The sequence below is a fragment of the Ahaetulla prasina genome, chromosome 15 (assembly GCF_028640845.1).
Source record: "Ahaetulla prasina isolate Xishuangbanna chromosome 15, ASM2864084v1, whole genome shotgun sequence".
In the NCBI taxonomy this organism is placed as follows: domain Eukaryota; kingdom Metazoa; phylum Chordata; class Lepidosauria; order Squamata; family Colubridae; genus Ahaetulla; species Ahaetulla prasina.
In genome coordinates this window covers 7,386,264-7,399,952 of record NC_080553.1, presented here as the reverse complement: position 1 = coordinate 7,399,952, position 13,689 = coordinate 7,386,264, and the positions used below count along the sequence as shown (strand labels likewise).

At 42.4% G+C, this 13,689-nt stretch overlaps 1 protein-coding gene across 1 annotated transcript in view; it reads right to left on the bottom strand.

Moving 5' to 3' along the window:
- Positions 1–882: 882 nt before the first annotated feature.
- The window catches only part of NOC4L (nucleolar complex associated 4 homolog), a 58,658-nt gene continuing 45,851 nt past the window's right edge, over positions 883–13,689 (bottom strand). Inside the window, exons 15-16 of the mRNA XM_058158916.1 lie at positions 2,079–2,144; positions 883–1,013 (exon numbers count right to left, since the gene is read on the bottom strand). Coding sequence (XP_058014899.1) covers positions 2,124–2,144 — 21 coding nt within the window. The 3' untranslated portion in view covers positions 883–1,013; positions 2,079–2,123. The remainder of the gene's footprint in view (positions 1,014–2,078; positions 2,145–13,689) is intronic.

Below are 13,689 nucleotides of genomic sequence, written 5' to 3'. Positions count from 1 at the left end.
CTTACAACCTATAAAGCCGGACTCATTCACGGCTGAAAGTTGAAAGGACAGCCAGTAAGAGATATTAGGAGGGGAGCTGTGCTCAGCCTGCTTCTGGCTTAACAAACTAAGTTGACAAATGTCACATGCTTTTGAAATGCGATCAGGGCCCATGGGAAGATGCGTTTGGGATCCAGAGGTTCTTCCTGAAGGCTTTTATTCAATGCTCCATCTATGTGGATAATAATGAGCATCTTTTTGGAGGACATTAGATCTCCCCCAGGGGAGTGTTCAGCTCTCTGCATCTGCCCTACTCTAGGTCTTCCTATTTCTGCTGGAAGACGACCAAGCGTGGAGATATTCCAGGCATCTTTGATGATTGATGGTTGCTACCACACTTTTCCATTGGCACCTGTGGCTCTGTGATCTCGTGGAACCTTCTCCTCTCTCTGAAATTAAACTGTCCTGTCTTTCTCCAGGGCCTGTTTCCCCGACATTCCTTCATGGTCCTTCAGGATGTAAGAATTCTCTTCGCGCTTCCTCGCTTGCCCCAAAGACCGGCTGGAAGGGAGGTGCCCAGAGGGTCATTGGTTGCCCCCTCCCCTCTTTGGAAGAGCTCGATAGCTCCCGCTGCCTTAAAAAAGCTCAAAACATCCTTAAAGATTCATCTCACCCTGGCCCCCCTTTTTTTGAACTATTACCATCTGGCAGATGGTACAGGACAATAAAAACAAGGACGAATAGCCTGAAAAGAAGCTTCTATCCCAGAACAGCAACTATACTGAATTCTACTGTAGAGTGCAATATTAATGCAATCTCAGGGGTTTTCAATTCAATTGCATAAAATAAGAAGGAGGTGTATTTTTGTTTTAATTTTACAGGGTTTTATTGTTTGGGCACAGAAATCCTCCTGATGACTTTGGAGAGGAGACCTGGCTTGATCCGATGGCCCCACTGCCGAAATATTTCTTCAAACGATTCAGCTGCAGCCTGAACCACTGAGGGTTCACAATCTCCTTGCAGATCCTGGAGACCTGAAACGAATCCAGAAAACAAATGATTTCCGGGATCAACCGTGAGAACGAACCCTGATCACCAACAGAGCTTCTGGAGAAAAAAATCCTTTGCTTCAAGCGAGGGAACTGTCCTTTCTGTCAATGACTACTTCAGCTTCAACTACAACAATACACGAGCACACAATAGATTCAAACTTCAAGTGAACCTCTCCAATCTCGACTGTAGAAAATATGACTTCAGTAACAGAGTTGCAAATGCCTGGAATGCACTACCTGACTCCGTGGTCTCATCCCGAAATCCCCAAAACTTTAACTTAAAACTGTCTACTGTTGATCTCACCCCATTCCTAAGAGGTCTGTAAGGGGCGTGCATAAGAGCACCAGCGTGCCTACCGTTCCTGTCCTAATGTTCCCTTTAGCTATATTCATTTTATGTTTTCAATTTATGCTTATATATATTATTTAATATGTATTTGCACCTCTATAACTGTCTGGTTCGGTTCTGCAACCCAACAAGAAAAACACAGACTTCAGAGGATAATTAGAACTGCAGAAAAAATAATTGCTACCAACTTGCCTTCCATTGAGGACCTGTATACTGCACGAATCAAGAAGAGGGCCGTGAAAATATTTGCAGATCCCTCGCATCCTGGACATAAACTGTTTCAACTCCTACCCTCAAAAGGACGCTATAGAGCACTGCACACCAGAACAACTAGACACAAGAACAGTTTTTTCCCGAAGGCCATCACTCTGCTAAACAAATAATTCCCTCAACACTGTCAGACTATTTACTGAATCTGCACTACTATTAATCGTTTCATAGTTCCCATCACCCATCTCTTTCTACTTATGACTGTATGACTATAACTTGTTGCTGGCAATCCTTATGATTTATATTGATATATTGACCATCAATTGTGTGGTAAATGTTGTACCTTGATGAACGTATCTTTTCTTTTATGTACACTGAGAGCATATGCACCAAGACAAATTCCTTGTGCGTCCAATCACACTTGGCCAATAAAATTCTATTCTATTCTATTTGACAAAATAAATAAATAAATAAACTTTGAAACTCACCGAGGAAAACTTCTTCCAGTTGTTTGGAAGTCACCGCCTGCGGTGTCATATACTGTGCGCAGCAGCCTAGGCAAATAAAAAGAAAACGTCGGCGGGGTTAACAGAGACGGCTCAATCGACTGATTCAAGAAAAAAAAACCACGCAATTCATTGGTTTCCACTTGGAAGAGTCGCTTTGGGACTTTACGGGATGGTTACAGGGATTGGGGATGTCACGAGGTCTAATGAAAAGAAGGACGAGGGGTAACCGTTCTTCATCGGTTTTTGTCTCCAGGCCTCACTGGAGGCTTTTCAGAAGAGATTGAACAGCCACGTGTCTGAAATGGTATCGGGTCTCGTGCTTGAGCAGGGGGCTGGACTAGAAGACCTTTAAGATCCTTTCCAACTCTATTATTTTATGTTCTATGACTGCAACCTTGACAAAAACCTAAGCAGCATTGAATCCAGTTAAGACAAGAATGGGAGGCCACATGGAAATATTTCCAAACAGAAACCATCTTCATCGGTTTTTGTCTCCAGGCCTCACTGGAGGCTTTTCAGAAGAGTTTGGATAGCTACGTGTTTGAAATGGTATAAGCAGTTTCAGGGATGAAATCTAAAAGTTTTCCCTACCGGTTCTGTGGGCGTGGCTTAATTGGTGGGCGTGGCTTGGTGGTCAGATGACCGGGTGGGCATGGCCAATAACAATAAATAATAAAAATAATAAACAAAGTATACAAAACAATGAGAGGTACCAAAAGCCAACGTTCACACTTTACACAACACAACACAACACAATTGACTCACACACAATGTAAAAACACACAGCCACAAAAAGCCAAAAACCAACTTTCACACTTTACACATACACAACACAACACAACTGACTCACATACAATGTAAAAGCAGCTGCACTTCACCCAAAATGGCCCCTGCAACAAGCAGGAAACTCACACAGCCACAAAAAGCCCCAAAACCAACTTTCACATTTTACATACACACACCACAACACAACACAACTGACTCTCACATACACACAAAAGTCACATACACCTTTGTGAGATTTTGTGTGTTTGTGTAGTTAGAGTGAAACACTACAGAAACACACCAAATCTCAGAAAGCTGCACAAATATTTTATTTTATTATTTTATTTTATTTTATTTTATTTATATTTTTTAGATCAGGGATCTCCAACTTCAGTAACTTGGTTTGTGGACTTCAACTCCCAGAGTTCCTCAGCCTGCAAAGCAGCTGCTGACTGAACAGATGGATTTCAGGCAGGCAGTTGCTACTGATGCAATTGATCTAAAGCATGGCTTTTGCAGCCAGAAAGGAGCAAATAAGGTAAGTGCTTTATCACAGCCCAGAATCTCTTAAAAGGAGGTTTTCTATAAGCTCTTAGGCTGAAGAGCTTGTAGAAAACAAGGGGCAGGGCCTGGGATTTTTGCTGCCGGTCCTCCAAACCACCTGCCACAATCACTACCGGATCGGGCAAGCCGGTCCAAACCGGGAGCATTTCACCCCTGAGCAGTTTACAGAGTCAGTCTCTTGCCCCCAACAATCTGGGTCCTCATTTTACCCACCTCAGAAGGACAGAAGGCTGAGTCAACTTTGAGCCTGATGAGATTCAAACTGCCAAATTGCAGGCAGCCAGCAGTCAGCAGAAGTAGCCTGCAGTACTGCACTCTAACCATTGTGCCACCGTGGCTCACGGTGGTATATACTGGTATTTGCACCTCTATAACTGTCTGGTTCGGTTCTGCAACCCAACAAAAAAGACACAGACTTCAGAGGGTAATTCTCTTTGCTGACGATGTCAAACTATTTAACACCACAGACAATACTTCTATCATTCAAAACGACCTTGATCATCTAACCGCTTGGTCTAAAAATTGGCAGCTCCAAATTTCAACCAGCAAATGCTCAGTCATACATATAAGAAAAAAGAACCCAAACACTAAGTACATACTAGATGGACATTACCTTACAGACGACCCCCATCCCGTTAAAGACCTTGGAGTTTTCATGTCAAATGATCTAAGTGCCAAAGCCCACTGCAACTACATAGCAAAAAAAACTCTAAGAGTTGTAAACCTAATCTTGCGTAGCTTCTTTTCCAAAAACACCACACTACTAACCAGAGCATATAAAACATTTGCTAGACCAATTCTAGAATACAGCTCGCCTGTTTGGAACCCTCACCACATTCTGACATCAATACAATTGAATGTGTCCAGAAATATTTTACAAGAAGAGTTCTCCATTCCTCTGAAAACAACAAAATACCTTATCCCACCAGACTTGAAATCCTAGGCTTAGAAAACTTGGAACTCCGTCGCCTTCGACAAGACCTAAGTTTAACTCACAGAATCATCTATTGTAATGTCCTTCCTGTTAAAGACTATTTCAGCTTTAATTGCAATAATAGTAGAGCAACTAATAGATTTAAACTTAATGTCAACCGCTTTAATCTAGATTGCAGAAAATATGACTTCTGTAACAGAATCATCAGTGCTTGGAATACTTTACCTGACTCTGTGGTCTCTTCTCATAATCCTAAAAGCTTTAACCAAAAATTTTCTACTATTGACCATTCCTAAGAGGACCATAAGGGGCGTGCATAAGCGCACAAACATGCCTACCGTTCCTGTCCTATTGTTTTTCTTTTCTTCATCCTATATATATATATATATATGCTTATACCTCCTTATATTTACTCATATATGTGTTTATATACTATATAATCTTTTTTGTATGATACCTATATATATTATTGTGACAAAACAAACAAACAAATAAATAAATTAGAACTGCAGAAAAAATAATTGCTATCAACCTGCCTTCCATTGAGGACCTGTATACTGCACGAATCAAGAAGAGGGCCATGAAAATATTTACAGATCCCTCACATCCTGGATATAAACTGTTTCAACTCCTACCCTCAAAACGACGCTATAGAGCACTGCACACCAGAACAACTAGACACAAGGACAGTTTTTTCCCGAAGGCCATCACTCTGCTAAACAAATAATTTCCTCAACACTGTCAAACTATTTACTAAATCTGCACTACTATTAATCTTCTCATCGTCCCCATCACCAATCTCTTTCCACTTATGGCTGTATGACTGTAACTTTTTTTCTGGTAATCCTTATGATTTATATTGATATATTGACCATCATTTGTGTTGTAAATGTTTTACCTTGATGAACGTATCTTTTCTTTTATGTACACTGAGAGCATATGCACCAAGACAAATTCCTTGTGTGTGCAATCACACTTGGCCAATAAAATTCTATTCTATTCTATTCTATTCTATTCTATTCTATTCTATTCTATTCTATTCTGCCAGACATAACCCATACCAACATGCTATTGAGATTCTCCAGAATTGTTTAAAATGGGAAGAGGTCCTAAGAGAAGACTATTGAAGAAACACTACTCCAATGTAGCATTTTTCCTGACTTTAGTAACTTCAAGATCTGTGAACTTCAACCACCAGAATTCCCCAGGATGGCTGAGGAATGCTGGGAATTGAAGGCCACCTATCTCAAAGATGTCCACATTGACAAACCCTGCTCCGATGGCTTCCTGCATTTAGAGCCCGATATCTAAAAGTTTCTGCTGTGATTCTATGATTCATAATAATGATAAAGAATTGTATAATTTCACCCTGAGGGTTAATGTTCTAGCCAGCCAGCCATTCAATCCCCTCCTGATCCGGCTTGTGAATCAATTCAAGTGGGACTCATTCATATTAAAGTCTGTGGAGGATCTGCGTTAGAAAGTAGAAAGAATGAAGAATTCTTCAAAAGAGAATTTTAAATTATTTAAAGGCCCTAAAGCAGGGGTGCTACTCAGCAGGTTCTGACAAGGTTCTATAGAGAACTGGTAGTGAAAATTTTGAGTAGTTTGGAGAACCGGCAAATACCACATCTGGCTGGCCCCAGACTGGGGTGGGAATGGAGATTTTGCAATATTCTTCCTCCAGGAGTGGGGAGGGAATGGGGATTTTGCCGTATCATTCCTCTGCCACGCCCACCAAGCCACACCCACCAAGCCCACCAAGCCACACCCACAGAACCAGTAGTAAAAAAAATTGAATCCCACCACTGCCCTGAAGGTTATGAGTTTTTCAAAATATCGCCCCATGACGCCATCAAGAAATGCTGGTTCGTCCATTTGGAGGTCTTATTTCCTTGTTAATACAAGGGATATGTGGGTGGGATGGGGTGGGAGGTGTCTGGGTTTGCGTGCATAGTAAAATTCAATTTGGAAGGGTGAAAGAATCCTGCATCCAGTTTTGGTCACCATACTATCAAAAAGATGTTGAGACTCTAGAAAGAGTGCAGAGAAGAGCAACCAGGATGATTGGGGTAGGATAAAACATACAATGAATGGTTGCAGGAACTGGGCCTGGCTAGTCTAGTGAAGAGAAGGACCAGGGGAGACAGGATAGCAGGGTTCCAATATTTGAGGGGCTGCCACAGAGAGGATGGGAGTCAAGCTATTTTCCAAGGCACTTGAAGGTCAGACAAAGAATAATGGATGGAAACTGATCAAGGAGAGATTCAACCTAGAAATAAGGAGAAATTTTCTAATAGTGAGAACAATCAACCAATGGAACAGAAGTTGCCATCAGAAGTTGTGGGAGCTTCATCCCTGGAGGCTTTCAAGAAGAGACTGGACTGCCATCTGTCAGAAATAATGTAGGGTCTCCTGCTTGGGTGGGGGTTGGATTAGATGGCCTACAAGGCCCCTTCCAATTCTGTTAAATCTGATTCTGTAGGTTAACAAAGTTTATAGACAAGCGTGGAGGAAGACAAAATTATCGGCGGACATTACAAAAGGGGAGGGGGGCATGCATTATCAAATAAACACATGTCCCTTAAAGGTCTCGGTGCCTTTTGAGAGTGAATCAGACTTAAACAAAAAAGAAGAAAACTTTGCACATGTGTACAGAAGCATTTCTCGAGAAGGGTCGGTGGGTAGCTGCCGAAACCCCTTTCAGTGGCAGAATTTCAATGGAAGAGACTCGGAGTGCTGACCCCTGTCTGATTGAGTGGCACAGGCAGAAATTCGTAGGGAGAGGCAGTCCCGTGACTGGTCAGAACTGAAGAAGCTCCTTGGGAGAAGAAGTGAAACATCTTCAAGAAAACTCCAGTTGCCTTTTGGTGGGGGGGGGGAAAGCACCTTTGGGACATACCTGACCCGGATGAATGAGAATCTCCATAATTCTCCATAGTGAACTCAACAGTTTAATCAGTGGAACGGCTTGCCTCCAGAAATTATGGGTGCTCCATTTTTAAGAAGAGATTGGACAGTCATTTGTCCGGAATGGTATAGGATCTCTTACCTGAGCAGAGGGTTAGACTAGAAGACCTCCAAGTTCCCTTCCAACCCTATTATTCTGTATTCACTACTTATTTTCTATTCTGTATTTATGCTGTATTCTATATTTATTCAGTATCCTTTATTTAATCTCTGTTCTTTCTTTTCTATTCTCTATTTATTCTATTCTATTCTATTCTCTATTCTTTCTTCTCTATTCTCTATTTATTCTCCATTCTCTAGTCTTTATTCTCTACTTATTCTGTAGTCTCTGTTCATTATGTATTCTATGTTTATTCAGTATCTATATTTAATCTCTATTCTTTATTCTCTGTTCTCTATTCATTCTCTATTTATTCAGTATCCTCTATTCTCTATTTAATCTCCTTTCTTCTCTATTTTCTATTTATTCTTTATCATTCTTCTCTATTCTTTCTTCTCTATTCTCTATTTATTCTATATCATTATTCCCTATTTCTTCTCTATTCATTCTGTATTCTATATCTATTCAGTATCCTCTATTCTATATTTAATCACTATTCTCTATTCTTTCTTCTGTATTCTGTATTTATTGTGTATTCCCTATTCATTCTGTATTTATTCTGTATCCTCTAAAGGTAAAAGTAAAGGTTCCCCTTGCAAATACGTGCTAGTCGTTCCCGACTCTAGGGGGCGGTGCTCATCTCCGTTTCAAAGCCGAAGAGCCAGCGCTGTCCGAAGACGTCTCCGTGGTCATGTGGCCGGCATGACTCAACGCCAAAGGCGCACGGAACACTGTTACCTTCCCACCAAAGGTGGTCCCTATTTTTTCTACTTGCATTTTTTACATGCTTTCGAACTGCTAGATTGGCAGAAGCTGGGTCAAGTCACGGGAGCTCACCCTGTTACACGGCAGTACCAGGGATTCGAACCGCTGAACTGCCGACTTTCGATCGACAAGCTCAACATCCTAGCCCCTGAGCCACGGCGTCCCTTTTTCTGTATCCTCTATTCTCTATTTATCCTCTATTATCTGTTCTCTATTCATTCTGTATTCTATATGTAAGTCTTTAAAGATGATAACCCACACTTTGAATTGCACCCAAGTGCAGTGTAGCTCATGCAATAGAGGTGTAACACGGGCTTACCTACAAACACTCAATTTAGGAAATCCCTGACTTACAACAGTTTGCTTAGTGACTGTTCAAAGTTACAACGGCCCTGAAAAAAAGTGACTTATGACCATTTTTCACACTTATGACCGTTGCAGCATCCCCAGGGCCATGAGATCAAAATTCAGACGCTCAGCAACTGATTCATATTTATGACAGTCGCAGCGTCCGGCGGGGGTGTGTGTGTGATCCTCTTTTTGTGACCTTCTGACAAGCAAAATCAATAGGGAAGCCAGATTCACTTAACAACCGGGTCACTAATTTAACCACTTGCAACAATTCACTTAATAAGCGTGGCGAGACAGGTCGTAAAATGGGGACAAAATTCAGTTTGCACAATTTCTCACTTAGCTGCAGAAATTTGGGGCTCAACTGTGGTCGTAAGTTGAAGACTACCTGCACAGGCATTCCCTGACTTTACAACCGTGCAAGGAGGATCTGTTCGAAATTATAACAGCCCGGAAAAAAGGAATTTACGGCTCGTCTGTGCCCTCTTGGCCGCTGAAACATCACTAAAGGCAGTGGTGGAATGAAAATTTTTTTTACTACCGTTCTGTGGACGTGGCTTGGTGGGCGTGGTAGGGGAAGGATACTGCAAAATCTCCATTCCCTCCCCACTCCAGGGGAAGGATATTGCAAAATCCCCATTCCCTCTCCACTCCTGGGGGAAGGATATTGCAAAATCTCCATTCCCACCCCACTCCAGGGGAAGGATAGTGCAAAATTCCCATTCCCTCTCCACTCCAGGGGGAAGGATATTGCAAAATCTCCATTCCCACCCCACTCCAGGGGAAGGATAGTGCAAAATCTCCATTCCCTCTCCACTCCAGGGGAAGGATATTGCAAAATCCCCATTCCCATCCCACTCTGGGGCCAGCCAGAGGTGATATTTGTCAGTTCTCCAAACTACTCAAAATTTCCGCTACCGGTTCTCCAGAACCTGTCAGAACCTGCTGAATTTCACCTCTGCCCCAAGATCGTGTGATCTTCAAACAGTCTCCTGTTTTAGCTCAATCTCTATGCTGCCTGGACTCTTGGCTATGTCCCTAAAAACATGAGTTTCAAGTGGATGGAAAAAAAATTAGAATCAGTTGTGTATTTTTTTCCCCTCCAGAAAAACCAAATAAAACCACCGCCAACTTACCCTGTTTGCAATCAACCGACTTGCTTGCGCTTCGTTGGCAAGGCATTCCAAAGAAGCGAAAACTTCATAGCAAATGACTTTTGGGGCATTTGCCAATATTTTCATCTTAGCTTAACAGGGGATTTGAATGATTATTAAGCTGCTGTTTCACACAGATAGCCAAGTGTGCAGAAATTTGATTAGTCCGAACTTCTAACCGGATACTCAGGGACAGGAATCTCGGTGGACTAATTCCATTAAGAGCAGAACAATCCATCTTTGAAGGCTCCTCGTGAATACCAAGAGAAGCCTGGATCGCTACAGGAGCTGTGAGAGCTGGCAACACACACACACCGTGACTTGTTGACTTTATTTTGTGCAGACAAAATTTGAGCATGGTTTATGGTATGTTTGCATTTTCATCGGCCGGGGTTTTCAAGAATCTTTTTTCAAACTCTTGACTGCAAGTCTGAAAACCTCCCTTGCTTTCTTTTTCTGAAGGCTTCCTCCCTCCCTCCCTCCCTCAATTCTATTGTCCTTCCTTCCTTCCCTCCCTCCCTCTTTCTCATTGTCCTTCCTTCCTGCCTTCTGTCTGTCCATCCATCCATCCATCCTTCCTTCCTCCCTTCCTTAACAACTCCTATTGTCCTTCCTTCCCTCCTCTTTCTCATTGTCCTTCCTTCCTTCCTTCCTTCCCAACTCTCATTGTCCTTCCTTTCCTCCCTCCCTCTTTCTTATTCCTTCCTTACATCCTCCCTCCCTCCCTTAACAACTCCCATTGTCTTCCCTCCCTCCCTCTTTCTCATTGTTCTTCCTTCCTCCCTCCCTCCTTCTCATTGTCTTTCCTTCCTGCCTTCTGTCCATCCATCCATCCATCCATCCTTCCTCCCTTCCTTAACAACTCCTATTGTCCTTCCTTCCCTCCCTCTTTCTCATTGTCCTTCCTCCGTCCGTCCGTCCGTCCTTCCTTCCTTCCTTCCTTCCTTAACAACTCTCATTGCCCTTCCTTTCTTCCCTCCCTCTTTCTCATTCCTTCCTTACATCCTCCCTCCCTTCCTTAACAACTCCCATTGTCTTCCCTCCCTCCCTCTTTCTCATTGTTCTTCCTTCCTCCCTCCCTCCTTCTCATTGTCTTTCCTCCCTCCCTCTTTCTCATTGTCCTTCCTTCCTGCCTTCTGTCCATCCATCCTTCCTTCCTCCCTCCCTTCCTTAACTCCTATTGTTCTTCCTTTCCTCCCTCTCTCATTGTCCTTCCTTCCTTCCTTCCTTCCTTAACAACTCTCATTGCCCTTCCTTTCCTCCCTCCCTCTTTCTCATTCCTTCCTTACATCCTCCTTCCCTTCCTTAACAACTCCCATTGTCTTCCTCCTCCTCCTCTCACTATCCTTCCTTCCTGCCTTCCTCCTTCCTTCTCATTGTCCTTCCTTTCTTCTTCTCTTCTCTTCTCTTCTCCTCTCCTCTCCTCCCCTCCCCTCTTCCCTTCCCTTCCTTCTCCCCCTCCTCTCCTCTCCTCTCCTCTCTCCTCCCCTCCCCTCCACTCCTCTCCTCTCTTCTCCTCTCTGCAGACTTAACATAACATAATAACAGAGTTCGAAGGGACCTTAGAGGTCTTCTAGTCCAACCCCCTGCCCAGGCAGGAAAGTCTACACCATTTCAGACAAATGGCTATCCAACATTTTCTTTAAAATTTCCAGTGTTGGAGCATTCACAACTTCTGCAGGCAAGTTGTTCCACTTATTGATTATTGATGGATTGACTTTTTCTTCAAGAGAGAAGATCTGCACAGCACCCTTTCCTTTATTAATTTGGAGACCAAAAGGTCAAACTACAACCCAAGTCTCTTTTTGCATCTTGGCATATCAAAGCAGAATCCGAACACTGCTGGAAGCTGCTATTGTTCGGTGACAGTTGGCAAAACAGCAGGCAAATACCTAAACCAAGTTGTACTTTGAAGAAACAGACAGCTTGGACTGTGGCAACTGCATTGACAGAGACAAAATTTAAAAAAAACTAGATCGGCTTGGTGGTTTGGGGAAAATTCTCCCTCTTCGCTGAAAATGCCATGTACCACGTCCTCCCAGCAGGTGTAGGGTGGCCTTTGAAGTCATTAACATGGCTCAAAAGGTAATTACGCTTTGGCAAGCCAACGGAATTTGATTCATCTAATCCAGGGGTCTGGAACCTTAAGCACTCAAAGAGCCATTTGGACCAGTTTCCCACAGAAAAGAAAACATCGGGAGCCACAAAACCTGGGTGGGCGTGGCCAACTCGATGTCACTCACTTCCACCAGTCACATGACACACCCCCAGCCATGCCTACCCAGCCAGTCATTAGGGCAGAGAACCAGTTGTTAAAAAAACACCAGGAATCACAAAACCCTTTTGACATCTCTCTCTCCTCTCCCTCGCCCCTCTCTCTCCCCCTCTCTCTGTATCTCTCTATGTCTCTCTCTATGTAGAGTAGAGTAGAGTGGAGTGGAGTGGCATGGAACGGAACTGAACGGAACGGAACAGAACAGAACAGAACAGAACAGAACAGAACAGAACAGAACAGAACAGAACAGAACAGAATAGATGGAATGGAATGGAATGGAATGGAATGGAATAGAATAGAATAGAATAGAATAGAATAGAATAGAATAGAATAGAATAGAATAGAATAGACGAAATGGAATGGAATGGAATGGAATGGAATGGAATAGAATAGAATAGAATAGAATAGAATAGAATAGAATAGAATAGAATAGAAGAAATGGAATAGAATAGAATAGAATAGAATAGAATAGAATAGAATAGAATAGAATAGAATAGAATAGAATAGAATAGAATAGAAGAAATGGAATGGAATAGAATAGAATAGAATAGAATAGAATAGAATAGAATAGAATAGAATAGAATAGAATAGAATAGAATAGAATAGAAGAAATGGAATGGAATGGAATGGAATGGAATGGAATAGAATAGAATAGAATAGAATAGAATAGAATAGAATAGAATAGAATAGAATAGAATAGAATAGAAGAAATGGAATGGAATGGAATGGAATGGAATGGAATAGAATAGAATAGAATAGAATAGAATAGAATAGAATAGAATAGAATAGAATAGATGGAATGGAATGGAATGGAATGGAATGGAATAGAATAGAATAGAATAGAATAGAATAGAATAGAATAGAATAGAATAGAATAGAATAGAATAGAATAGAATAGAAACTGGAAGGGACCTTGGAGGTCTTCTAGTCCAACCCCCTGCTCAAGCAGGAGACCCTGTACCATTTCAGACCAGTGACTGTCCAGTCTCTTCTTAAAAACCTCCAGTGATGGAGGATCCACAACTTCTGGAGGCAACTTCTGTTTCACTGTGTCAGTTTTGGAACCCTAATACACTGATTAATTGTTCTCATTGTCAGGAAATTTCTCCTTAATTCCAGGTTGCTTCTCTCTTTGATTAGTTTCCATCCATTGTTTCTTGCCCTGCCCTCAGATGCTCTGTAGAATAATTTGACACATACCACTCTTCTTTGTGGCAGTCCCTCAAATGTTGGAACACTGCTATCACGTCACCCCTAATTCTTCTTTTTTTTCTAGACTTTCCACAATTATGTTTTTCGGTATTTAATGTTTCTTCCAGTGGATCAGGGTTTGAATGAAGAAGCAGATCATCAGAAGAATACTTATGGAAATTAGCCGGCACTATCAGCTCTGGCAGCAAACTAGCGAGCGTCTGCCAAGTCTCTTTGTTATCTCCCTTGATGCCGATGAGTCAACAAACTGTACTTCAGCTCTTAGTTAAGCAGTTGATTTGCCTGCAGCTCTTGCTGCTTTTATATCCTGTGGGGTGTGGCTCCATGACTTAGCACTTCCTAGGCCTGCCCCACCCCTGATTCTGTTGTTCCCACCTCTCCTGCCAACAAAACCTAGGGTCTTGCCATCAGCCGGCTCTGAAGGTGTGGCCTGGGGGGGGGAAAGAGTCAGGGGATGGAGGCCTCGTTATCTCCTCCACCTGGCCTGCCTCTGGCTCCTG